This window comes from Callithrix jacchus, chromosome 12 (genome assembly GCF_049354715.1).
Source record: "Callithrix jacchus isolate 240 chromosome 12, calJac240_pri, whole genome shotgun sequence".
NCBI classification, from domain to species: Eukaryota; Metazoa; Chordata; class Mammalia; order Primates; family Cebidae; genus Callithrix; species Callithrix jacchus.
Window position 1 is genome coordinate 52,406,523 of NC_133513.1, and position 27,258 is coordinate 52,433,780.

The following is a 27,258-nucleotide window of genomic DNA, read 5'->3' on the forward strand; positions in this document are numbered from 1 at the left end:
GGCCTCCATCCTCCCAGTCACCACCTGTCAGTGCAGCTGCAGCCATCACATCCCTGTTTTAGGCAACAGGAGGGAAGAAGGGGTAAGGCAGAAGTGTGCCTCAGCTGAACGTGCCTCTTTGAGCAGCTATCTGGAAGCCCTAACCTGTGACTCCACTTACATCTCATTGTCCACTTGCATGTTCAAGAGAGGTCAAAAAGGCATGTTTTGGCCGGGCGCAGTGGCTCACACCTGTAATCCCAGCACTTTGGGAGGCAGAGGCAGGTGGATCACCTGAGGTCAAGAGTTTGAGACCAGCCTGGCCAACATGGTGAAACCCCGTCTCTACGAAAAATACAAAAATTAGCAGGAGAATCACTCGAACCTAGGAGGCGAAGGTTGCAGTGAGCCGAGATTGCACCACTGTACTCCAGCCTGGGTGACAGAGCAAGAGTCCATCTCAAAAAATAATATAAAATAAAACAAAAAGAAAAGGCATGTTTTATCTGGGTGCATTACTGGGCTCAGTAAGAGGTCAGTTACTAAGGAAAAATGGAAGGATAGCTATGGGGTAGGCAAAAAGCAGTCTCTGGCAAGTGCATTGCTTGCCATTTGTTTTTAGGTTATTACAGCTGCTTGGTTGTGACCAAGGGCCATCGGTTTCTGCAGAACTTTGGCATTTCTAGCGTCAATCCTGTGTTCATTAACAACTCTTCTATGATCCTTCTGGGGCAGGATGCTAGTCCAGGGCTGGAGTTGAGTGTCAGGAGATGGCATAATCTTCTTGTGACAGCCCTTGTGGAAAGGTTGCATTTGTCCTGCAAAGCAAGAGGCCCTTATGAACGTGGTCCCAGGCCCCTGGTGTGTGTCTCCCGTCCTAGAATCTGCCCTCCCTGGCAGTCAGGTGTGGGGGTGCAGTAAGCAGCAGAGTGTATGGCAGCTGGCTGCCTGCCTCCCTCCCTCCCTTCCCTTTTTACAGTGAAGACCTTAGGCCTAGGGAATTGAGTGGATCACACTGTAGTGATTACATGGTTCACTGTCACTGTCATTTAGGACAAGGGTTGGCAAACTATTGGCCATAGACCAAGTCTGGCCCAACTGCCTATTTTTAAACGGTCTTCGAGCTAAGCATGGGTTTTTATACTTTTTATTTTTATTAATTAATTTATTTGTTTGAGACGGAGTCTTGCTTTATTGCCCAGGCTGGAGTGCAGTGGCATGATCTCGGCTCACAGCAGCCTCCACCTCCTGGGTTCAAGTGATTCTCCTGCCTCAGCCTCCTGAATAGCTGGGATTATAGGGGTGTGTCACCACATATGGCTAATTTTTTTGTACTTTTAGTAGAGATGGGGTTTCACGATGTTAGCCAGGATGGTCTTGATCTCTTGACCTCATGATCCACCTGTCTTGACCTCCCAAAGTGCTGGGATTACAGGCGTGAGCCACCGTGCCTGGCCAGGTTTTTACACTTTTTAAAATGTAAGGTGTAAAGAAGTCCGTTAGTGTTTTGCTGATAACAGTTGCTTAATTTTGGCATTTTGCCTTCAAAGCCTAAAGTATCTTGCCCCTTACAGAAAAAGTTTGGGCCAGGCGTGGTGGTATACACCTGTAATTACAGTACTTTGGGAGGCCAAGGTGGGTAGATCACTTGAGGCAAGGAGTTTGAGACCAGCCTGGCCAACATGGTGAAAGCCTGTCTCTACTAAAAAAAATTAGCCTAGTGTGGTGGGTCCTGCTTGTAGTCCCAGCTACTGAAGAGGCTGAAGCAGGAAGATTGCCTCAGCCTGGGAGGTCAAAGCTTCAGTGAGCTGTGATCGCACCACTGCACTCCAGCCCAGGTGGCAGAGTGAGACCCTGTCTCCAAAAAAAAAGATTGCCAACCTGTTAATCAAGGCAAGGTTTCTCTCTTATTTTGCTTTTTGCTTCTTTTCCTTTTGGTCTCCGCTCTGGTGCCCTCTGCTCCTTTCTCTGTACGCGTCATCTCCAGTACATTTGCCATTTGTCCAGCGTCGTTAACATCTTTGAAAAATAGCCCGTTGTCTATTCTTTCTTTTAGCTCCTCAGGCGTTTTTCAGTATATATCTTGAAGTTGTCATGAGGTACATACACGTTTTGAATTGTTATATCTTCCTGGTAAATTGACCCTTTTATTGTTACGTACTTCTTGATCTCCAGCAATGTTTCTTGCTGAACGTCTATTTTATGTGAGATATGTGCGTGTGTGTATATATATATATATATATATATATATATATATATCTCCACCTCCCAGGTTCAAGCTATTCTCCTGCCTCAGTCTCCTGAGTAGCTGGGATTACAGGCACACCACCATACCCAGCTAATTTTTGTATTTTTGTTAGTAGAGGTGGGGTTTCACCATTTTGGCCAGGCTGGTCTTGAACTCCTAACCTTGTGATCCATCCGCCTCAACCTCCCAAAGTGCTGGGATTACATGTATGAGCTACTGTGCCTGGCCTATGTAATGTTTTTATTGACATAACCAGTTTTCTTTTGGTTAGCTTGGCACATTTCATCTTTTTCCTTTACTTCAAACTTTTCTGTCACTTTATATTTAAATATCCCTTATAGGCAGCATGTGGGACTTTTAAAATCGACTGTGGCAATCTGTCTTTTTTAAAATTTTGTCAAAGTGTAACATACATACAGCAGTATGCACATTCATTTACAGAAAACTGAGCAGCATGAGAAATTTCCACCATCTGAACACCCCTGTGACAGTCCTTATTGTTTAATCAGAGTATTTACTCCATTATATACAGACATTTGCCATCTTACTGTTTTCTATTTGTTCTACCTAGTTTGTCCCTTTTTTCTTGCTTTTTAAAAATTAATGATGTGTTTGTTTTATTCTGTCCCCACCATCCTTTACCATCCTCTTACATATCCTGGTTTTTAGTTGTTTCTTCTTTATGCTTTTGTGGGTTAAAATAGACCTCACAGCATGCACCTTTGACTTCTAAGAGAAATTGTTACTTTGACCACTTTCATGATAATTCTAAAACATCAGACCACTATCTCCATTTACCTCTTTTCTAACTTGGATACTATTCTTTTTTTTTTTTTTTTTTGAGACAGAATCTCGCTCTGTCGCCCAGGCTGGAGTGCAGTGGTGCGATCTCACCTCACTGTAACCTCTGCCTCCTAGGTTCAAGCAGTTCTCCTGCCTCAACCTGCAGAAAGCTGGGATTACAGGCACCTGTCACCACATCTGGCTAGTTTTTGTATTTTTAGTAGAGATGGGGTTTCACCATGTTGGCCATGTTGGCATGTCTGCTCTGTCTTCACATTACCTTCTCCTCCACGTGGGTCTCTCAACTCCCTCTGCCTCTCAGAGGACCCATGAGGTTTTTATTTAGGGCCCACCCAGATACTCCAGGAAAAGCCCCTCCTCCCAAGGCCTTTAACTCAATCATCACTTCTTTTGTTGCATAAGGTAATGCTCATGGGATCTGGGGCTTAGGAAGTGATTCAGTCTTTGGGGGACACTTGATAGCCTGCCACCCTCATTGCTGGTAAGAAGTCATCTTCCCAGTCTCAGTGCTAAAGGCAGTGCCACCACCTGTCTACTACCATGTGTGGGTAGGCTTTTCTCTGCCTTTCTTTCTCAGAAAGAAATTTCCTAATTTCTTACCATACCATGCTCCCCCAGTGTGGTTTTCTTTGTGTTCATCCTGCTCAGAAGGTTCCAAGCACTTTTTACATCTGTAACCTGGTTTGGTTGGTTTTGGAGATTCCTGGCTACAGTTTCTTTAATATTTGTTCTGTGCTGACCTCGCCTCTTCTCCGGGTTTTCGTTCTTGGAATTACTTGGAGTAATATACCCTGTCTGTCTCCTGTCTTCTTGGCTCTTTTTCTCTTGTATTTTCCACTTACCTCTTTCTCCTGATGCTTCAGCCAGCCGGGTTGTTTTCTCCTCACCTTTTTCCTGTTCATCATTCTGCTCTTCTGTTGCATCCATTATGTTCTTACTTTCAGAAATTGTATTTTATGTATCACTCGAGAGTTTCCATTTGGTTCTTTTTTTTTAACCAGGCTTCCTCTGCTGAGCCTTTCCATCTTGCCGTCTGTTCTCCAAAATACTTTAATCATATGTTTGTAAAGACTGTGTTTGGTAGCTGTCATGTGTGGTCATCCCTGAGTCTCTTTCTGTGGTCTTTGTTTTTCTTGATCCTGTCCGTTGGATATGCCTGGTTATTGTTTATTGAGATGTCAGAAGTTACGTTTAGGGGATCGTCAGGCTCTGAGTGATGTTGCCAGCCTCCAGAGAGGGTCTGTGCTCTGCTCTGGAGGTAGCCACTCCTCTCAGATCACCTCGATCCAGCTGCAGACTAAGCTGACCTCAGGCTGGGTTGCAGCTTTTGTGCAGCTGGTGATTCACCCTGACCCTAGCCTGGGATGTTCCCTAGGGCCGCTCCTCCCTAGGGAGCCTTGACCTCCAGTGTCTCACTCTGCAGCACTGGGAGGCCATGGAACACACTGCTCAGTGTCGTAGTGACTTTATCTTAGACTCTTCTTGCTTTTTACAGCAAATAGCTTTAAGGGAAAACTTCTGATAACAGACTTAGTTCTTTGCCCTTCCCTTCCTCTGGAGCCATGACCCCTCAGGTCCTGGCAGCCCTGAACTCCGTTTTGATCTCACCTGCTTTGGAGATTTTCAGAAACTTTTCCTGGGTTCTCAGTCCTTATCAGCGGCCTTGTGCCCGAGTTCCCTGTCCTTATCAACGGCCCTCTGCCTGGGTTCTCTGCCTCTCACTCTCACTCTTGAAGTCTCTGCTTGCTCTGAAGGGGGAATGGCCTGCAGAATGTCAGCTTCTACTACTCTGGTTTCCTTCTCTCCAGGATCTTGGCATCTCAAATTCTGGCTGTCTCTGCCACTCTATGGTGCCTTCAAAAATGTATTTCTCATTTTTCACCCAGATTTTCTAGTTGTTCTCCAAGGGATACTGCAAGCTGTTCCATTATACCTGGGAGTAATAATCCCTGTGTAATAGTTTAAAAGTTACCCCAAGTAATTCTAATGCACAGTGGGTTTTGAATTCCTGCTTTAGTTTATTGCTTCCAACTGCTGCATAGCATCCCTGGTACCTGCCACCCCCCAGTCATGCACCTACCCGTAATGGTCTCCTAAGTGGACCCAGCTCTACACCACCCAGAGGACAGTGCATGTCTTTATGCTTGTTTCTTTAGGGGCTTGTGCGGGAGTGTCTCAGAAATATGTGGAGGACTGGTTTTTCTTTTATCCTTAGTCTGCTAGGGCTGCCATAACCAGATGCCACAGCTGGGCACAGTGGCTCACATCTGTAATCCCAGCACTTTAGGAGGCTGAGGCAAGAGGATCGCTTGAGGCCAGGAGTTCAAGACCTGGGTAACATGGCAAGACTCCTATCTCTACAAAAACTTTACTAATCAAGCATGGTGGTGTGTGCCTGTAGTCCCAGCTACTCCTGAGGCCGAGGCTGGAGGGTCACCGAAGCCCAGGAGTTTGGTGCTACAATGAGCTATGATTGTGACACTCCACTTCAGCCTGGCAGCAAAGCAAGAACGTGTCTTAAAAACAGAAACAAACCAAAAACCAGTACCACAGACAAGGTGACTTAAATACCAAGAATTCATTTTCTCACAGTTCTCGAGGTTGGAAATCCAAGACCTGGCTGCCAGTGTGGTTGGTTCTGGTGAGGGCTCTCATCTTGGCTTCTTCATGGCTGCCTCTTTGCTGTGTCCTCATGTGTTGGAGAAGGGGGAGAGATCTCTGGTGTCTCTTCCTCTTAGAAAGCCACAGTTCTATCAGATTAGGGCCCTGCTCTTTTGACCTCATTCAGCTTTCGTTACCTCCTGAAGACTTCATCTCCAAATGTAGTCCCATTGGAGGTTAGGGCTTCAGCGTGTAACTGTTGAGGGGACACAGTTCGGTCCACAGCACCTTTTAAGGAACGCCATCGCAGTATGGTCTAAGGTTGGAACTCCCAAGACCATCCCTTTGCTCTGTCCTGATGAGCTGTGACCTTGGATAGGTGTTTTTCTTCTCCAGTTGGAGTCAGTGACTCAAAAGATGCTGTCTAGTCTTACGATTCTGCAATTGTGAGGACCTCTGACAAAGAAGATAGTCAGGGAGGAACAGGAATCTCCTAACTTGGTACCCCACTGTGTGAAATGTTAATAGTCATTAAGGGAGAATATGATTTTTAAAACCATTAGCATTTTAATGTATTTCCTTCCAGTTTTTTACTTAATACAACAAAACTGGGATTATACTTCATTATACAGTTTTTTTTTAATTTTTAAAAATTTTTAAAATTTTTTATTCTTAGCAAAATCAGGTGAAATAGGTTATACAGTTTTTATCCAGATATTTCCACTGTCATAGTGTTAGCATCTTCCCATCTAGTAATATTCTTCCAAACCATTATTTTAAGCACTATATTGAATTCCACCCTAGAGTGACTGTGCCATAATTTGAGAATATAATTCTTATACCAGTAAACAGAGGGAACGGTGACATGTAGTGTCTGTTCATCAGCAGGGAGGTGGGTAAGTCGATGCAGACTAAGCTTCATGGGATGTTCACAAAAAGTAGAGAGGCTTACCAGAGATCACCAGGGATGCCTCCCAGAAACACACCCGGATGGACGACGAAGGAAGGAGCGAGTCACAAAATATCCACAGGCACACTGTAACAATGTATTTTCAAGATTTTCTTTAGTGCATAAAAATAAGTTTGTAAGAATAACTAGGATATACTTCTAGCTCGTAAGAGTGGTTACCTTCGAGGAGGCCAGTGAGGACTGGGGTTGGGGAAGGGGTATCAGAGAGGAATGCTGGCCTTATCCATGAGGAGGTTTGGATTTGTTACAGAGAGGGTTTGTTTATGTAAACCCCTCTCAGAGGAAGTTCTTTGCCCTGTGCATGACTCCTCCTCGGAGCCTTCACTCAGAACCACATGGGGTTCCAAGGCAGTGAATATGACCACCAAACCCTCTCTCAGTTTTAAACAACAGAGCTGCTGGTCACCAGGTCAGGAAATGATGCTTGGGAAATGCTGTGTAAAAGGCTGTGTACATGTATGTGGATAATGATCGGTTTATTTATTTATTTATTTTTATCGAAATAGAGTCTTGCTCTGCTGCCCAGGCTGGAGTACAGTGGTGCAATCTCGGCTCACTGCAAACTCCGCCTCCTGAGTTCAAGTGATTCTCGTGCCTCAGTCTCCCGAGTAGCTGGGATTACAGATGTGCACCACCATACCCGGCTAATTTTTGTATTTTTAGTAGAGATGCAGTCTTGCCATATTGGCCAGGCTGGTCGCAAACTCCTGACCTCAAACGATCCACCTGCCTCAGCCTTCCAAAATGCTGGGATTACAAGCGTTAAGTCATGGCGCTCGGCAGTGATCACTTCTAAAAAGCACACACATGGGGATGGGGCAAGGGAAGAGGAGAGACTTTACTTACTGCCCTTGAGTTTGCCCACTCCCAAGGACTCCCAAGGAGTCTCTGCTCTGTAGTCACTCCTTGCTCTGCATATGCGTACAGATCCCTCCTGGCCGAGCCGCTCATGGACCCTTCCTCCTAAGCCTGCTGTTGTCTTGTGGTCTGCCCTCCCTGTCACCCTCCTGCCCTGCTGTTTCTGGGGATACCACTCTCATCCCACTTCCTTCCTGGGCCTGCCCAAGTGGTCTCTTTTCCCCTGTCATCCAGCTACAGTATCTGCTGAAGCCCTGCCACTCCTGGAATTGCCAGGCAGCTCTTGTGTGCTGTCTTGCTGTTCATGTGTTGCTCTGTTGTGACACTGTGGGGAGTGCTGATGGGGCAGACACTCCAAGTCCCGGGACACGGGCATTCCTTGGGCTTCGTTTCTCCAGGGTGCTCATTAAGCGGGGTGTCAAAGATTGCCAGTTAAAGTGTGTACTTTTTAATGGCAAGAGCTCTGTGTTCTACTCTTTATGTGTTTCTGAAATGCCAGCACAGTGACTTATACCAGGGAGGTGCCAGGAAGATGCTTACTGGTTTTTAGACTGTGTCTCCCTGCAAGGACTTTATTCATTTGGTTCAAGGAGAGGTTTACTATATGTATCAACTAGGATATTGGTTTGACTGCTGTAACTGAAACCAAGTAACAGTGGCTTAAGCATGATGGGCGGTTTATTTCTGTCATGTGCAAGCCTGAGCTGCAGGTGTTCTGGGGGAGGCAGGTGTTCTGGGAAATGCAGTTGTGTTCTGAGGATCATCCAGGACCCAGGTCCCTTCCGTCTTGTGACTCTGCCATTTCTTAAGGGTTGTGCTCAATTGCATGGCCAGAACTGGTTCACAGCACTTACCCGTTCTAGCAGTGCAGATGGGGGAGCCTCACATCTGTCACTAGGCAGGTCTGGCTTACACTGACCACACCTTCCTGGGGAGTGAGAGCTCTACCTGCCAAACCCCAGAGGCTGCCTTGCCAGGAAGCAGAGGAGAATGGAGATGGGGCAGGGGAAGCAGGCGTAGGCCCACGAGGAAGAATCAGAGCAGAGGGAAGTGCTGGGATGAGTGGTTGAGACCAGTTGCCTCTGGTGTTCACAGAGTGCATGGCGGGTGCTCATGCTGGACCCCAGGGGTGAACATGCCTGGGTGTGCCCGGACATCGGACTTCCAGTGCTGAAGCTGGGGGAGTCCTAGGCAAACCAGAGTGGGCGAGGGCAGAGAGAGCAGGGTTCCCCAGCCCCACTCAGGTCCTCCACTCCAAGCTGGGGCCATGACACTGCTGCTCTCTCTCTCTCTCAGATTCCGTGAGCCTGGCCTATCAGCGTGTCCAGAAGGTGGACTGCACTGCTCTGAGGCCTGTCCTGATTCTGGGGCCTTTGCTGGATGTGGTGAAGGAGATGCTGGTGAATGAGGCACCTGGCAAGTTCTGCAGATGTCCCCTTGGTAAGGGGCACCACCTGTGCCTACCGGACTCTTTGTCTCTGTGTCCTTGTCCACGTGCCTGCGCAGCTGTGCACAGCGGGCAGCAGCTCCGGGCGGATTCCACAGTGTTCTAGAAGCTTCCTGACATGGGTCAGATCCATGCGTGGCAGGACTAGGTTACTGACAGCTGCTGAGCCCTGTTCTTCCCCTGCTCCCTCTGCTGGGGCTCAGCAGGGCCTGGGGCTCCCTGATTCCTGTGTCTGTGCTTTACAGAGGTGATGAAGGCCTCCCAGCAGGCCATTGAGCGAGGTGTCAAAGATTGCCTGTTTGTCGACTATAAGCGGAGAAGTGGCCACTTCGATGTGACCACTGTGGCGTCAATAAAGGAGATCACAGAAAAGGTACCCAGGGCTTCAGCCCGAGGGTTGGGCACCCATTGGAACATCCAGTGTGAGACTTCCTGTGCACAGGTCTGGGCCCCTGGTCCGTGATCCTCTGCCCCAGCGGCTCTCAGACCTTCAGTGAACCCGCCATGTCATGTTAGTCTGAGTTCACCTGTAGCTGGGCTTGCCCTCATGGATGCTGTGTGTTTCTGCAAGCACACCCCTTGGCAGGTGTGGAGGAGCTGCCCTGTGTGTGTGCCGTCCCCTCTTCCTCTCTGTGGGGGGAGGTCTCACCTCTGATAAGTGTATTAAGCTCTGGAGAGAGGCCTCTCTCAGGGCATCCCAGGACAGGGTCCCCAGATGCACATGCCGAACAATTTCACATGCACCTTCTGGGGACAGGTGTGCACCTTCCGTCAAGGTCCCTGCCCCTAAAAGGGCTATGTCTCTTGATGCCTTTGAACTTCCTAGGCAGCACAGGGTTGGGGACATCCGTCGGGGGTGTTGGCGGGGCAAGCACTCTGAGTCCGGGGACACGGGCGCTTTTTGGCCTCTATTTCTCCAGGTTTCTCAGCTCGCTTTGCTGGGCTTTGCTCTCCTTCTCTGTTAGATGGAGGTGTTGGCTTCTCACTGCTGAAAGTGGGTGAGCTGTAGTCAGGGGAACGGCCCTGAGGAGCGTCGGGTTTGGGAACGCACAAGCCTGCACTCTGAGGCCTGGGACCACAGACTTACTTCAGTCCCAGCCACACAAAGGCTCACCAGACTCGCTCTTCATTCTCTCAGTCTGGCAAAAATCAGGCTTCAGGGGCCAGGGTGGGGCAGGGCTTTCAGAAGGGCCCTGTATCTGGGCAGAGGCAGGAAAGGAAGATTGGAGTTGGGCTGGCCAGGCCCAGTCAGCCCTGCCCAGCCCTGGCTCCCAGCCTTGGCCTTCATCACAGCCAGTGGGAGTTTCCCGGGTACGGTTTCCCCACAGTGCACCGGGTGGCTTTATTGCCTAGTCTGTAGGCAGAGCCCTGTGAGGTGAGGTGGGTCCCACTGGTGGCAGGACAGAGGGCTGGCTGCCCCTCACTGCCCCCGGTTCACTCTGTGCCCTCTGCCCCCAGAACCGACACTGCCTCCTGGACATCGCTCCCCATGCTATTGAGCGGCTACACCACATGCACATCTACCCCATTGTCATCTTCATCCACTACAAGAGCGCCAAGCACATCAAGTAGGTGACTGGCTCCCTGGGCTCCACTGGGTTCTTGTCACAGGTGGGGCTGGGAGCCCAAGTAGGGAGCAGGGTATGTTGGGTGGGGGGGGTTGAGGAATGAGGGATGGGCCTGTGGGTCTTGAAATAGGCAGCACGTGTAGAAAATGACCTTTCCCTCTTGGTCCTGTGCCCCACTCATGGAGAGGACATGTCAGCCAAGCGCAGCCCTGTCCCCGCACCCTCTGCCATTTGGGTGCTGCCGCCGTTCCTTGTGCATGGCCAGCTTGGTCTGCGCACGTCCCCTCCTGCCCCAGCCCCCTTTCCTCTCTATGTGCTGCTTAGGAGCAGGGGAGCTGGTGGCCTGGACAGAGTCCCACTCAGCCTCAAGCTGGCTCATGACTCGGGAGCTTTGGCCTTTGCTGAGCTTTAGCTCCTGTGCTGGTTGGGCTAAGAGCTCGCCAAGGCCCTGCTCCATTTTGCCTTTCTGTGCAGCTGAGCCCCTGGGACCTATGCTGGGAACTGCTGGTGCATCTGCTCCAAGTGCATGCACTGGGGTGCCCTCCCTACCCGCTCTGCCCAGAGCTGCCCCCCTCTGCCCAGAGCTGCCCCCGCAGCCTACAGGCTGTTGCTCTGCTTTATGTGAAGAGCACATGGGGCCTCCCCCTACAGCCTGCCCCTGCCTCAGTGCGGCCCCTGTTAGCCTGGACAGAGGAAGGAAGGAGGGCCTGGAGGAGGCTCAGTGCTCAGCCTGGTGTCGGTCGGGCTGTCCCCACAGGGAACAGAGAGACCCCATCTACCTGAGGGACAAGGTGACTCAGAGGCATTCCAAAGAGCAGTTTGAGGCGGCGCAGAAGGTCGAGCAGGAGTACAGCAGGTACTTCACAGGTAGGTGTGCGTGGGCCTGGAGTGGGGAGCAGGCCGCAGGGAAGGAAGTAGAGGCTTCCCAAGACAGTTTTCTTACCTGTGGAGAAATCTACACTTCCTAGGTGCTTCCGAGTGCCATCATGAGCATATTTATTTTAAGTGAGGTGTTCCCACTGCAGTCCCTGGCCAGCGGCGGGATTCTCCCAGGTTGAATGTTAAGTTTGCTAATCGTGGCCTCAGGTCCTGCCTGGCTTGCCTGGTCATTTTCACATGTGCAGCGGTGGGTCTGCCTCACAGCGTAGGTGCCATGTTGTGCAGCCACAGCATCCCTGGGCAGGGCGGGGACTGGAGCAGCCTCCAGTGTGCCAGCAGTGTGGACTGCGGAGGCTATGGCCATCTGTCCCTAGCATCCTCCAGGGCGGATGACTTTTGCAGTGGGCTTTCGCAAACAACAACCAAAAAAGGAAAAAAACGCTGCCCCCTTACTGTCTCTGGTCTTCAAATGGAAACAAACTCAGTGAAGTGTGGTTCCATTTTACCTTCCAGCCTTCAGCCTCTTTGGGAAAGTCTTTCATTTGCAGGGCATTAACATTGCAGTCACAGAGGATGGGACAGGGATTCTAAGCACATTTTGGAGAGGGTTATGATCGAGTCCAGGGACCTGGACTTGGTGCCCGTGTGTGTGTAGATGTGTGCCTGTGCAGGTGTGCATGCCTGTGTGTGTGCAGGGGGTATATGTGCATGCATGTACTTTCATTTCCAATTCCTTATAGGCTGGGACTTAGCCAAATACACTGACAATTCCTAGAGAGATGAAAATGTAAAACTCTGACACTTGAAAAAGATAAGCCCTGTTCTTGTCTTGTTAGATTCAATAGACAAAATTATGACTCCATAGCAGTTTCTAAAAGCTGTCAATTTCTGAGCGTGCCTTGTTGCTGTGGGGCCTTGGTTTGTGTCCAGGTGCCGTTTTGTGGGGAACACTTGGGAGTAGCCCTGGCTGGTGTCTATAGACCCATGCCAAACTCCTGGCCTCGTACGGAGCTGGCCCAAGTTAGAGTTGTCGTCTTGCCGTGACTCTACTGGGCCTTGAGATATCTGGCTCCTTACACCTGTCGTCATTTCCTGCAGGATCTTGCCACCGCCACATGCTCCCCAAACTTCTTCCTGATGTCCGGGGATTCCCCCAACTATCGCAGCCCCAACCCAGGGTGTTACTGCAGTGGGCTGGGCAGTTCACATGTAAGCGGTCAACTCACCAGGGGCCATTTTCTTAAAGGAGAGTCAGGTAGGGATGGGGCAGAGTGCCAAGGAGCTCAGAGCAGACAGCCATGCAGTAGAAAGAGTGCAGGCTCTACTGACTTGCCTCAAACCCGGGGTCTTATTCCGAGCTCAGTGACATGTGTCTGGGGGGGCTCTTTTGCAGGAGTCATCCAGGGAGGAGCCCTGTCGAGCATTTGCCCTCAGATCTTGGCAATGGTCAATCAAGAACAAAATAAAGTCCTGTGGATTCCAGCCTGCCCGCTCTAGAAGAATGCCGTGCTATGGATGCCTGCAGCAGGCCGCCTGAGGGGACGCCAGGCTCAGCTCTTTTCTAGTGACTAGAAGTAGAAGTCTGTCCGTCTGTGAACATGCAGGGGAAGGATTCAGAACCAGGACCCAGAAGCACCTCCTTTGTAGACAAGAAGGCCATGGCTGCTTGTGATCCAGGCCCAGGCCCGCACACTCTGCCCGTCACACGCGTGCTTTAACACAAAACAGATAACACTAAAGACGTTGGATTACAGGGGTTCAGCACCCACCTTTCTTTAGCCAGCTGATCAGAGATGCTGCAAAGAGAACCTTTCGGATCACTCGTTTACAAGCCTTTTCTAAGTATTTGGTGGTTTATGTTTACTTGAACGGCCCCATGTTGCCGGTGCCCAGCCCCTGCCCCTCTGTCAGCCCCATCGCTTTGGTATGGATTTTGTTCCCGTCTTCAGCAAAACGACCTTGGAACCTCAATGGGGGCTGCTTTGCTTTGGGAGGTTCTTGTCGGTGGGACCAGAGCTTTGACAAACCTCCTGCTCCTCGGTGGCACCTTTCCTGGAAGGACTTCACAACTGCAGGTGCTCAGACTGCCTCTGGCAGCAGAACCAGTGCCTTTGGCATTTTCCTCCCATACTGGGGAAGGCAACTTTGATGTTCTTACAAAGTCGTCTCTCGGCCTTTCTCTCCTGCCTTCCACAGCCTCTTGTTTCTACTCCATCTGTGCTTATTGCTTGAGCACTGTGTCTGCTCCGTGAGAGCTATGTGGGCAGGCCGTGGTGGGTCCTGGCGGTGTTCAGCTGTGCTGATGCCTGCCATCGGGTCCTCCTTAGGCTCTGTAAGTAAGTCGTGACAGCCTTCATCAGTGCAATGTTTGCAGGGTAATTCTTAAACTTTATAGAGGGTGGCAGGTACATCAGTTCTTTTTGATATGAAAACATTCATATTTCAGACGTTGAATCGAGAGCTTTTCGGGGAAGCATAATGGTTAGTGTGATCACCATCAGCAATCTAAAGGAAAACTGAGGTCTTCGTAATCTTGGTTACAGCACTCACGGCATGCACCTTACTCCATGTGGGTGTCTTTGTTTGGGGGCTTTTTTTTTTGCACTTCTGAGGCTGGATATGTCTGGCTGAAGATTTGATGTGGTTCCTCCTTAAGCTGTGCGTCCTGTTAATAATAGGTACTGTACTGGGCTCTGTGTAAGTGTCATTGGGGTAGGACCTATATTTTAATACTGTTCCTAACATTTCATTTTACTAGTGAGAAATCCTTGATTTCATTTTATTCTTTGTAATTCTAGACACTAGATTGTAGTTTAGCCATAACTGCCGTTTTTAAAAAGGGATATATTTTCTTGCACAGTTGTTCAAAAAAGAGACAAGTTTCAGTCCCCAATGCTGTCCTTTGTTTTACAGGTACAAGTTTTCTAGCTCAGACAAACTATGAAAAACTGTAGACTATTCCTAAGGTATTAACTCACAGACCCTCTGGGGGCAGGGGCTGCTTTCTGAGTTGCAGGCAATGTGGGACTGAGATGGTACAGTGTGCACAGACAGGTACTGAGCTGACAGACTGGGATTTTCTGTACTAAAATGTTACTTTGTATCAAAAGTTAAACAGGCTTTAGTACAACAAATAAAGGTCAATTTCTGTAAGGTTATGTTTGAAGATGCAAGTTTTTCATCTCTTCCTATTCGCTCTGCTTTCTCATATTTCTAAACTTGAGACAGCTTCTCTCCTCTGCAGCATGTAGCTGGAGTTGGCTGATGTGTGGGTTCTTTCTGGCTCTCACGATAATCCACAGTCCCTGCTACCTGCTGCATCAGCCTCTCACTCCCTCCTCCCTTTCCCTGCCTCCCCTCTGTCCAGTGTGGTGTGAGCTGGTGGCTGCAGCCAGGCAGCCCATCTGTGTGAGACCCAGAGCCTGCCCTCTGGCCCTCGCATTCAATTCCGCAGGCTTGGGAAAATCAAAAGGGAGTGAGCTGAATGCTCTGGGCAGCCTTCTCAGTCAGATCCCTGTCTGGGGCTCCCCGCTGGGAAGGGCCCCACCTGCATGGGGGCTGCTTTGTGATACCTGACAGCATCATACTGGGAGATCACCCAGCATTGCTGGGCTCCCGGAACAGCCCATGTGGGCCTGAACTCCATGTTGCAGGGTGGTAAGGGCCCGGGGCAGAGCAGAGCCCTCCTTCTCTGATCCTTTTGCTTGGAGGGGCTTGGGGGCAGAATGTTCTGCAGACCACTCACTCACATTGCACTGATGGCCAGGCCCGTGGGGCAGACTTGGTGTGGATGCCTCCCTCATCCTTTCCTGCCGGGTAAAGTTCCACCATGGTGCTGCAGTCTTGATCTCACCTGTGGCTACGGGGTGTCACAGAGCTGTGCAGGGCTCTCTGGTAGTTGGAGCGGGCCCATGTGTCCGTAGGGACAGGGCCTGCCTTTGCCTCCTTGACAGCTCACACTCAGTGCCATCATTTGCAGTCACTGGCCTGGCAAATGGGGGTGTATGGCGTTTGGAGCAGTAGCTGCTGGTTTTAGGACTGCTTTCTTTCACAGAACTCAGATAACGATGCCAAACCTTAACAGCCGCACTTCTGGTGCTGGGATTTTATTTTCTTCTTCTGTAATTTCCAAATTTTCTACGGGCACGTTGGTTTTCTTTTGTAATTACAAGGGGGAAGACAATCCTATGTGTTTTTGAAATGGAAGGCAGTTAAGTCACTGAGATCTCTGGGCACACTGGGGCCTCGCAGGGCAGGCCCAAGACATGCTGTCAGGCAGCCCTGGGGGGATGTGTGCCCTGGTGGGTTAGAGGCTTATCTATACCACATGGAGACCATGCTGGGGGGCAGGGTTGTGGGCACAGCCAAATCAGTCTCCTCCCCAAGATGGTGTCTGTCTCATGCTGGCTCAGATCATTCTGGAAAGGCAGAGTAGATTTTCAGCTCCAGCCATGAGGCCAAGAAATTGAATATGAGATGACCTCTGCGGTCCCTTCCCATGCTAACAGCTACGATTCTGTGATACGAGTGGGGAACAGGACTCGAATGGAGCTTGACTTCGCTCCTGGCCTAGCACAGGCTGCAGAACACCCCAGCTTCAAGGTAGGAGGAGACCTCATGCTTAGGTGTGGACCCTGAGCAGCTCTAGGGTAGGAGCTGAGCACCAGCCAAAGCCGCAGGCCTGTCTTTCCAGCCGAGACAAAGCTTTGAGGCTCAACAGCAGTGGGCCAACCAGAGGCTTGCTCTGGGGAGCTGAGCTGCCATCTTCTGTGGGGTGGATGAGACACAAGGCCACGAGGGTTACTAAGTCAAGGATGAAGAGAAACATGAAGTGCAAGAAGGGACAGAGTGAACATAAACCGCAGACAAGGGCGCACATGCCAGCATGGGAATGGTGGACCTCTAAGTGGATGGGGACCTCGAGGTGGGACCTGGGGCAGGTGGGCCCTCTGCACTGCCCCACTTCTACTTTTCTGGCCTGTGGGTTCCCTCACCCTTTTCCTGTCTGTTCATCCTCTTTCATTTGCTCTCCCTTTGTAGAATATAGTCTCTGGCCTCTTGATGGTTCCCCTTTCGTTCTCCCTATTACTATGTGTTTTTATCTTTTTTCCCCAACTGTGAAAGATATCATACATAGAGAAGATATCCAATACATCTCATACATAGAGTATATCCAATATAAACGCATAGTTTTGTTTTGTTTTTAAGTAGAGATGGGATCTTGCTATATTGCCCAGGCTGGTCTTGAACTTCTGGGCTCAAGCAATCCTCCCACCTTAGCCTCCGCAAGTGCCAGGATTACAGACATGAGCCATTGTGCCTGGCCATAAACGTACAGTTTAAAGAGTTAAATGGATAGCGTTAACATCTTTAAGGAACAGAATACTACCACTACCCACCGTCTCCACCAAAGTGAGTGTTAGCCTGACCTATAGTTAATAATTTCCTTGCTCTTCATGTATTGTTCAGTTTTGAAAACATGGAGCATCAAGCACAGATTAACTGTGTGGGGAAAGCACAGTGTTTCCACTGATGGATGACGTCTGCTGGAGAACATAATGTGATCTCAAGGTCAGAGTGGACCTCTTCCCCAAGAATTTACGAGGGCCCCTTCTGGGAAAGCTAGGGAGCAGCAAGGCTTGAATGCGTCCTGGGCTTCCGGGGCTGCCACCATCCGGACCTGTGACCGCACTGTCCATGGACCTGATCATCTAGCAAGAATGTGGATGGAGGTCGCCTGCTGCCGAGTTCTGTTTTTTTGCAGTCCCCACAGCTGACCTCTCAATTTTGGGAGGAAGTCAAAGCTGAGCACTGCTGTGGGATGGAGTGAGGTTCTGCAGCTGATTTGGAAGGCAGGAAGCTCCTCTATCGTGTCAAGATAAGCCAAGTAGAAAGAATGTGGATGGGATCACCCAGGCGACCTGTCCTCAGCTGACCTGTGGAAAGCCCATGGGGATCTTGGTGCTGACAGCTCCCGATGTGTCTGTCCTGAATCCCTGCTCCAGGCTGGATTCACTGCCCTTGGAGTCTGGGGCCAGCTCTCGTCTTGACACCTGTCCTGTAATTTGCTGAGAATCTCCTGGGAATGTTGCCTTCTTCCTTTTTCTGTCCTCCTCTCCTTTGAGGGATCTATTTCCTCTGAGGAAATCCTTGAGGAGAAAGGCTTAGCCTCGAATCTGAATTCTTTCTCCACGAGAGGATCACTGGGTTTACCTTCTCCTAGTATCATCGTCTAGAACAGGGCTGGATGCAGTGAAAACTAGCAAGTCTGTGTTCATCCTTGTGTCTGGATTGCTGCGTCTGAGTTGGGAGGCTGGAGGCTGGGGTGGACACGCAGATCCCGAGAGCCAAAACATCAAGGGCTGTGAGCACCTAACTGTGGGGCCGGTTTCCTCTTCTTTCTGGAGCTTCAGTTCTTTATGTGTCAGGCATCCTGAATAATTTCCTCACTTCTTTTCTTCTTTTTTAAAGACAGGGTCTCATTCTGTCACCATGATGGAGTGCAGTGGTGCAATCATAGTTCACTTCAGCCTCCAACTCCTGGGCTCAAGCACTCCCCCCATACCAGCCTCCCAGCTAGCCAGGACTACGGGTACACGACACCACGCCCAGCCAATTTTTAAAATTTTTGGTAGAAATGGGTCTCACTACGTTCCCAGGCTGGTCTCAAACTCCCGACCTCATCATCTGCCCACCATCGCCTCCCAGAGTGCTGGGATTACAGGTGTAAGCCCCCGAGTCTGGCCAGTTTCCTCATTTTTTGGTCGCTCCAGTGTTGTGTTGCTCTTATTTTGTGGCGATTCACTCAACTTTCATCCTTCAGTCTTGTCTGTTGAGTTTTCAGTTTTGCTAACATGTTTTTAATTTTCAAGAACTCTTTTATATCTTCCTGTACTTGTTTCATGAATACAGCATCTTATCTGAGGATAGTATGTTTTTCTTCATCCCTCTAAGTTTTTTTTTCCAATTCCAATTCCTCTAAGTTTTTTTTTTCATATTGATTTTATTTCCCTTGGTCTTGGTTTTGCACATTAGAGGCTTTAACCTCAGGTGTCAAATAATCGTTGGATGTTGACTAATGAAGGAAATGTAAAAGTCTAGAACAAATGGGTAAGCGTGTGGTCTTTTGAGTTTCACTGTAGGATGGTCTGGCTGGGCTGTTCACTGGGGAAGCACAGCAGTGGTCTCGTTAGGTCTTCAGGGATTTGCCAAGTTCCCCCAAGGAGCCCCTTCTATGTGATGGGAAGGATCAGCCTGGCCACATCTCTGAGCCCTGTGGGGGAAGAAGGTTGGGGCTCTTCGCACTCAGCATCCAGCATGACAGCATATGGTCACTTCATCCTTTCGTTTTCAGTGTGGTGCCCATTCTCTGGATCTGTGCTGGCATCCCTAGTTCCACACCTCTCTTATACTCTCTAGAGAAGAAACCTCGCTTTGGCCATGCTGTGTCTCCGTAGCTTGGAAAGTAGAAATTGGTTTCTCACCCAGCTTTCACCCATTCTATACTTAAGCCTCCCCTGTACCCCAACGTCTATGGGGTAACAATGCCACAGTTCTGTACATTTAAAGATTCTTAGCATTTTCCTCTGCTGGTTTTGGATGTGGTATTCTCAGGTCTGCTAAGGAATTTGCCACTGATCTCTCTGCTTTTCAACTTCTAAAATGATTTTGTGGTTGTTGCCTCTCTGCTTTCTCTGTATTTCTAAATTTCTGTCTTTTTAAAAGAATTCTTTTATTACATTTATTGTTTTGTAGTAGGATTTTAAGAGAGGAGCACAATTAACTTTATGTATCAGTCTGCTTTCTTAACCCCAAAATAAGGTTTTTTTCTTTGCTATTGTTTTACCATCATTTATTGGGTCTTGAAGGGACTAAAATGTATACCTTATTCCTTCTAACAGCAGCATCCCCCTTCTAATTTGTGGGCTGTTGATTAGGCTTTAATTAGAGAGGAAGAACCAGTGTTTTTATGTATATGCAAATTTGTTAAAGGAATTGGCTTACAAGATTGCAGGTGCTGCTAAGCAAGTCCAGAATCGGGGAGGTCCCGGGCACAGACCACAGCTGTTGTCTCTGGGCAGTCAGAAAGGGAAGAGAATGAGCAGAATGGAACTCCGCAGGCACAGGCACAGCAGACACCATTGCCCAAGGATGCGATTTCTTTTTTCAGGGAAGCTTCAGCTTTTAAGGCCTTCTTAGGCTTCTGCTTTTAAAGCTTTTCAGCTGATTGAATCGGGCTCACCCAGATCTTTAGGATACTTTCTTAATATCCATCACATCTGCAAAATACCTTCACAGTAGCACCTAGCTTGAATAACTAGGGACTGTCACTGAGCCAAGTTGACACATACACATGCACACACATACACACACACACACCATCGCAGTGGGTTTACCAGTACATTTCTTCACCAGTTTCCTGTAACCGGGCATTTGGATGACCTCCTCCTTCTTGCTGCTGTTATTTGTGTTTATAGACTTATTTAACATTATACTTACAGAAGCTTCTGTGGGGAGTTTATAGTTTATAGACAAGGACATCAGGGCCATCAGTTACAGTAAACTGCCTAAGCTGTTTTCCTATGCTGTGTACCATTAAGAGTAAAATAAATTTTGTCCTTTTTCTGAATTGCTGTTACAGTTGCTACATGCTCTGAGGAAGCTTAGGAGCATCTAAGCCACTTTAATCTACTCTCACTGAAGTCATTTAAAGATGCGCAGAGGTTCTGAGCACTAAGTAAACATGATAAGAAGTGGGAATGGCAGGGCCTTAGGTGCCCACCTGCAGACAGGAGTGCTCTGTGGGGCCAGGCTGTGCCCTGAGCACATCTGGGGTGTGTGCCCAGTGTCTAATATGCATCTCAGAATAGAACAGAATCAAAAAGCTGCCTCACCTTCAGCAACGATACATGCCAGTGTTGCTTTTCCATAGAAATAAAAAGTGATACGTCTAAAATTACATGCCATTTTGCTGGAAATAACTGCTCATTTTTATTAAGGTTATCTGCCAACAATAGAATGAAGATGAAATACTTTTAACCTTTGCATTTTACAAGTTTAAGTTTTTCTTGAGGTTTGGTAACTGGTTTCTACATTTTTGTGTTTGAGATATATTCAGTACTTTTGTTAATACATTGTATAATTTCTAAACAGTTCCTCTTGTTCTTAAGAAACAATGTACCGTTTCAAATTGCATTTTTCATAACACCCTAAATACTTATTACTTGTAAATACTAAGTAAGTATTTTTAAGGGGTACAAGATTTGGACTCAGGAGGTGATTCCAGCAGGCTGCTCCTTGAGGGAACCTTCATTTGTGATGAACACAATTGTTCCTTTAAAACCAAAAATCTCTGAGTTGAATCTGACAGGTGTGTGTCCATGTATTCTTGAAGATCAGAAAGCAGGTTCCTTATTTCAGGTTAAAGCACAGATAATTGGTCCTTAGAAATCGAGCCAATCAAAATGTCTACAAATGGAGAAGACCATGGGAGGAAATTCTCCCAAGAGAACATCGTTGGGTCCCCTCAGGCTCCTCACTCCAGTTACCCCAACAATCGGAGAAGAAAGGCCCAGGTATAGGGGAACAATGCCAAAGCAATGCTTGATCCTGGCTGGAGTCATTTCTCCTGTCCTATAACACTGGACTTGATTTCCCTGTGCGGTGTCATAGATGGATCATATGGTACTGTCAATGTTGCTAATATTAACAAGAGGCCAAGAGTTACCCCTTATAACCCAACTCCCTGGTCAGCAAATCCAGTGCAATATCCATGCTGCTTGGGAAGGGAGCTCAGGATGACAAGCTGACTGCAAATGAAGTTGTGTCACTATCCAAATGTGTTCCGGATGAGACACTCTTCTGTGCCGTAGTTGGATCTGCAGAAGATCACTGCCTATGCCCATCAGGTTCAGAGAGGTTTCAAGCCTTCATACTGTCTATTCACAATTGGGAATTCACTGACTTAGTCTCTTAATCACAGCTCTGACCCACATGTTGATTGGTTGGGTCAGTGTGCAGCCTTGGACTGATCTGTCATAATGGGCATCATTGTGACATCATTCTAGAACTCAGGGAAGGAACTACCTGAGCAGTCAAGGTGGTGGCCACACATGCCCAGGTAACAACAGCCACCACAGACCAAGGTATGGATGGGACAATTGTAATCCCTGCAAGCAGCAGCAGCAGAGAGCCAGCCATTCCTGGTTGCAGTGAAAGAGGTTTAAAATGCTCTCGGAAAGTTTGACCTGTGCCCAGGTGCCACCTGGCATCCTATGGGGTTTAAACTCTCATCCAAGAAGTTTCCTAGTCATTCCACAGCAGCCAACTGGGGGAACAAGAAATGCCCAACTTCATGTGCTGGGCTCAAAGCCCTGGAAAGGAGAGGAGGAACTATAATCACCTGCATGGTCAAGCACGTGGGCTCCAACATGGGGACGTCCCCCAGGGGACACAGTACCCTCAAGCTTATTAGAGAGGTAGGTGTGGCAACTCAACCATTCTGTGGGGGATAGATTCAGGGATGAAAAACAGAGGCCCACACTGGGCATCGTGCACATGCCCACTTGGGGGAGCCAGCCCATCTGTGGGAATTGCTGGCAGAAAACATTCCTCTGCCAAGGCTGCGGACCTCAGATGACCCCCAGGACCAGGGGGAGGCCCGAATTGATTGCATGAAGGATATCGCAGGCCACACCTCTGTTCGGGGTTGACACAGGTGAAAAAAGGACTGGATTATTTCAGTGGGTGGGACTGAAAGCCTCCTTGGCTTGGAAGACCGAACTCTGGATCTCTGGAAGGATTTGGTGATCAGAACTTCCTGGAGTATACTTTTTTCCCCCCTCAAATAGAAGGGATATAAAAATAGATACACTGAGATCTCAGTTTCATGCCACTCTTCATCCCAAAAAGTAACACAGTTTTTATCCATTTCTTAATCCCTACTGCTGCTTTCTGCAGATACCAGCTAAATCAAATGTGAATTTCTGTTCCCTCCTCATCCAGAAGATGCATACATAAATGTTCTGTATCTTAAATTATTTTCACATAATACAGAAAACACGTGCTGTCCCTCTATTGCAATCACTGCTGTGGTGGCAAATGGACTCACTGGAGAAGCTGAATCTGAAAATGCAAAGCTGCCAGGTGAAGAGACCAGAGGCAGGTGAACGCAAGTCCGAGTCAGTGGGGCAAGGACTCGAAGTGAAGCATGTCCCGGGAGCTTGCTTCCCTGGCAAAGGTGCTACCAGAATGCTAGCCAGCCCTGGAGAAGGCCAGAGAAGATGGGAGAGGGGTGTGCGTGGATGGGGTGGGGGTAGGGGAGCCCGGGGGCTACGTGAGCTCTTAGCAGGAGAGTTGCAGCCTCCTTCCCTGGGAATCACATGCAGGGATTTCTGAGTGTAGAACAGCCACTGTGTATCCTGGGGTTAGAGAAGATAATGGTTTTCTTCTGGAACTGGACAAGGAAGAGTTCCTTTCTGGGCTCACCCCCTTGAGGTTTCCATTGTATTTTGAGCCTGAATTGTTGAATGAGACCTTGATACCTGAAGGGAAGGGAGGAGCTTGGAGGGAGGGGCACCAAGTACTTCAAATGTCCTGGGAAGTGAAGAAAGAAATGTATGTTGGCAGACACCAAGAAGAAGATGGCAGGGAGGTTTCCGTTGAGGACTAGGAGGAATCGGTGGTCCTCTAGCACCAAGGGTGGAGTTGCTGCCTTTGGGATTCACTATGGGTGATGACTGGAGGGGACCAGAAAGATAAAAGGGGTGGACCCCTGCCGTCTTGTGCAGTGTGCAGCACCATGGGAAGGGGCTCTGATATTTGCAGAACACCCACTATACATCAGACATCAAACTGGGTGACTTCCATATGCTTTTATATGTTCTCCCAGGGTTAAGGTCCTTCATTCTTTTTAATGGTATTTCACTGTGGCATTCTTTTATTCAAATTAAACTTATTTTTTTAATGAGATCAGTGTAATTAACTACATGCCTAATAAAAAGAAGAACAAACCTTGTCATTTTAAAACCACAGATAGATTCTAAGCGAAAGTCTAAATCATGCTTTTATTGTAAATATGAATATAGGCACATGGAAAACATCCAAGCAGTATAAGAAAGGCATGAAGTAAAACATCTGAGTCCATTTCCACTGACAGTGTAAGGGGTCTATTACTACCTTCACTGTGATCACACTTCACTTCAGAAATCACTGTAGACCACCCAAATGAGAATGAGCAAAAGCTACTTATTCTCAGTTTGGTATATAGCCAGAGACTCAGCCACAGTCACTTGCCATTGCAGACACTCAAAGGCAGTCAGGGGAGTAAGAAAGCTTTATGGTGGGAAAAGAGGAGGCTTCAGGTGAGCCCTGATCAAAGACTTTCCACATCTGGAGGCTGTGGGTGAGCTAACTAGAAGCAGAGTATCCTATCTGATTGGTTAGGGAAGCGCATTTGGCTTTTCTGGTTGGTACTACTAAAGGATTTTCAAAGCAGAGGCAAGAATTAGGGAAACTGGCAGGCATTGATCAAGTCCTGGCCATTTGGGACCAAAGGCAACAGGGGTTGTTTGGCTTCCGGGACTGGTTGTTGCAGACTATGGGTCAGAGTTCTATTTTTATGTATGATCTGGCCATTGTCTATATATTCTAGGAGATCCCATCATGACATCATCAGATATTATGATGAGTTACAACATGAAGTAAGTATACAGCATCAACTGGGATGCATTGGTGCCAAAAATCCTCCACCTGGGTCTTATCAAGCCTTTAAATCCAACTGCTGGTTTATAGCAGTTTAGAGAATGAAGACACAATCAGGCAAATCTAAAATGAGGGATATTCTATAAGACAATGACTTGGTCTCTTTCATGCTATGGATTTAAAAGTGTCCAGGGAAGGAGGGCTGGTGGGAGGACTGTTTTAGATTTAAAAAACATTAAGAGACTTGAATAACCAAATAAATAAACATTGAAACTGGCCCAGTTTTCTCATAATACTGAAGCTTGGGCTGGGTGCGGTGGCTGACATCTGTAATCCTAGCACTTTGGAAGGCTGAGGCAAGTGGAGGTCAGGAGTTCAAGAGCAGCCTGGCCAAAATGGTGAAACCCCGTCTCTACTAAAATTACAAAAATTAGCCAGGCTTGGTGGTGGGTGCCTATAATCCCACCTACTCGGGAGGCTAAAGCAGGGGAATTGCTTGAACTTGGGAGGTGGAGGTTGCAGTGAGCCAAGATAGTGCCACGTCACTCCAGCCTGGGTGAAAGAGTGAAACTGTTGTCTCAACAACAACAAACCCCTGAAGCTTGAAAAACTTACATTTGTCTTATCTGAGTTCCTTTCTCAGGAAACCAACCATCCATCAGGCCTCCTAAGTGGTACTGGGAACTGAGGCTTTCCAGATTACTGCCACTGGACAATGAGGTGCACCTGCTGCTTGTTGACCAACTTCTTACTCCTGCCTCATTCCTGTTTTCCCACATGTGGTTACGATGAGATGCTGGAACCCCTTATGCTACTGCCTGCTGCCTATTGACCAACTCCTTGTCCCGGCCCCTCCTGTTTTTGCTTTCCAGTATGTAAATCCTTGAGTTGCTGGGAAGGGACATATTTGAGGCTGATACCACCCAAATAAAATCTTCTTCCTTGGCAATACTTGATGTCACAGTGATTGACTTGCTATGTGGCAAGCAGCAGGACCTAGACCAAGCCTGTGGTGAGCAGCATCAACATTTGGGAAACAACTGAGATTTTCATATGGACTCAATTATATGGTATTGGGGAATCACTTATTGTGTTAGGGTGCTAATGGCATTGCGTAGGGGAATATGTGGAGGCAATGCAAACTCAACATTTTAAAGATGCAGCATCTAAGGTAATTTCCTCTGAAATGGTTCAGTAAAAAAACGTATAGATGATGCAATATGGTCAAATGTAGTTTTAGATCTAAGAGGTGAGTACATGGGTTTTCATGACAGGAAAACAGACTAGTCTATGTTTGTCCTTTTTATAATCACGTTCAGAGAGGAGTCTATTGTGCTCTATCTTAAATTCTACTTGGTAATGACTTGCAGTTTAATGTCAATACGAGCAAAAAAATAGTTTTGTGTCCCCCTTTTATATTTTTTTCCTAAATATAATTATAATCCACCTACTAGATTTTTTCCCTACCCAATGCCATGGAGATTTTTCTATAGCAGATCATGCCTCACTGTTTTTTATGGCAACACACAATATTTGGGAAAATGTAGTCACTTTCTGAGTATGGATAACTTCATTTTTTAATAGTCTTTCCACTGTTAAATGCATTATATTATTCTATTCTTAAAGAAACAGTGAAAGAGGCATTCAGAATAGTTGGGAAGGTGGCCAGCTCAGCCCAGAGCTGGAAATGGGAGGGGACTAGTGTCTGGAGAAGCAGCCAGGTGTGCTCATCCCCCAAGGGACACAGCATGGTTAAGGGAGGTGGGAGCCAGAGGAGAGGGGAAACTGACCATGACTAAGAGTCTCTCCTTAAACTCAGCCAGTTTCAGTGAAGGTCATGGTTTCTAAGGTTTAGCATCCTTGTTAGGTTTTTAAAAGGGAAGATGAGGGTTAAAGAAAGAGGAGTTGGTGGCTTTACAGCAATGCAGGTTCTATGTTCAGCATAAGACCTGCAGAGGTGGGGGACCTGCTTAATGCTTACATGCTCACCACTGCTTACAGGCTGGGGCAATTATAGCCCAGGGCGGGAGGGGTCTGGGGGCTGTTGCCTGGGAAAACGTTAACATGTTCCCATGATGAGCTGGTTTGGCCCATGTTCCAGATGAATGTGATGTTCTCTGTACTTTTTTACAGCAGAATGTCAGAAAGTCGGGCAGGCTGTTTCTCATGGTCCAAACCCCCATGGAACATTTTACTTTAATCAAGATCTGTGAAATGGGGGGGGGGGGCGGGGATGGTGGTGTCGGGGGTGGTTTACAAAATGGTGCAGTTGAACTAACAGTCCTTAGTGCAGGGGCAGCTGCCTTTCCAGCCACCTTATGTCTGCCTAGAGGGCATGTGGACCCTTGGGGCTGTGTCTGTGCTGACTGGCTAATGCCATGACTAGAAGCCTGAGAGAACCACACTGTCAATGCATGCACGCGTGCCCTGCAGACAGGCATCTGTTCTGTTAGGACAATGGCACAAATACTTCAAATGTCCTCTCACAGGGGGCCCTATCATCCCTTACCCTCATCCCCCAGGGCAGTTAGCAAGGGGAGGTGACCCACTTCCAAAGTGGTTACCATTGACTGTGAGAGACATAGACTTTTTAAGCATCTTTTTTTATTTTCAAGAATTTTTTTTTAAATTCAACCAGGAATGATTGCCAGAAATATACATAGGCAGGTTGCTAGTGTCCTGGGTGCATTTTTCAAATGTTTTGTCAACAAAGCTGCAGGGTCATGCTACTTCTGTGTATAGATGGGAGCCCAAACCAGGATCTTTGTTTGGAAGAGAACCTCCAGAGAAGTTCCTCTTAGCTGTGTCCCTCCGCAAGATTAGTGGGCAGCCTGACCCTGCAAGCTTGGACAAAATGAAAACTCCAAGCTCCCAGGAGACAGAGTGGTTCTGTCTGCATTCCTCCAGGCCAGCTTCCTCTGGATTTGTTCTTAGGCTTTTACAGGCGAGAGCCCCTGCAAAGAAAGGTGATCCAGGGAGAAGACGTGGTGGCGGGGCTCTGGCTGGCCCCTTAGATGAGCCTAAAAGATGAAATTAGAGTAGCTCGGTGTGCATCCATGACCTCGGTGGGGATCTGAACCGTCAAGAACACCATCCTATTTGTGGTCAGGAATGCCTGTCTCCATTTGGGATCAGTGGGTCAGCAGCAGCATCCTATGGAAGCAGCAGCAGCAGGGGAAGCAAACAACTGTGGCTGGTTAAC

At 48.1% G+C, this 27,258-nt stretch overlaps 1 protein-coding gene and 1 long non-coding RNA gene across 8 annotated transcripts in view; one reads left to right on the forward strand and one right to left on the reverse strand.

Annotated features, from left to right (window-relative positions):
- The window catches only part of DLG5 (discs large MAGUK scaffold protein 5), a 135,924-nt gene extending 121,417 nt beyond the window's left edge, over positions 1-14,507 (forward strand). For all 7 annotated transcript variants that reach the window (XM_035267876.3, XM_078345500.1, XM_078345495.1 and 4 more), the window contains 5 exons: positions 8,757-8,900; positions 9,153-9,280; positions 10,366-10,475; positions 11,233-11,342; positions 12,748-14,507. In XM_035267876.3, the coding sequence (XP_035123767.3) occupies positions 8,757-8,900; positions 9,153-9,280; positions 10,366-10,475; positions 11,233-11,342; positions 12,748-12,851 (596 nt within the window). In that variant the 3' untranslated portion in view covers positions 12,852-14,507. The remainder of the gene's footprint in view (positions 1-8,756; positions 8,901-9,152; positions 9,281-10,365; positions 10,476-11,232; positions 11,343-12,747) is intronic.
- The window catches only part of LOC118146293 (uncharacterized), a 73,802-nt gene that overhangs the window by 37,417 nt on the left and 9,127 nt on the right, over positions 1-27,258 (reverse strand). The window contains exon 2 of the long non-coding RNA XR_004731924.3: positions 1-27,076. This exon is cut by the window's left edge and continues 37,417 nt beyond it. This is a non-coding gene — a long non-coding RNA (uncharacterized LOC118146293). The remainder of the gene's footprint in view (positions 27,077-27,258) is intronic.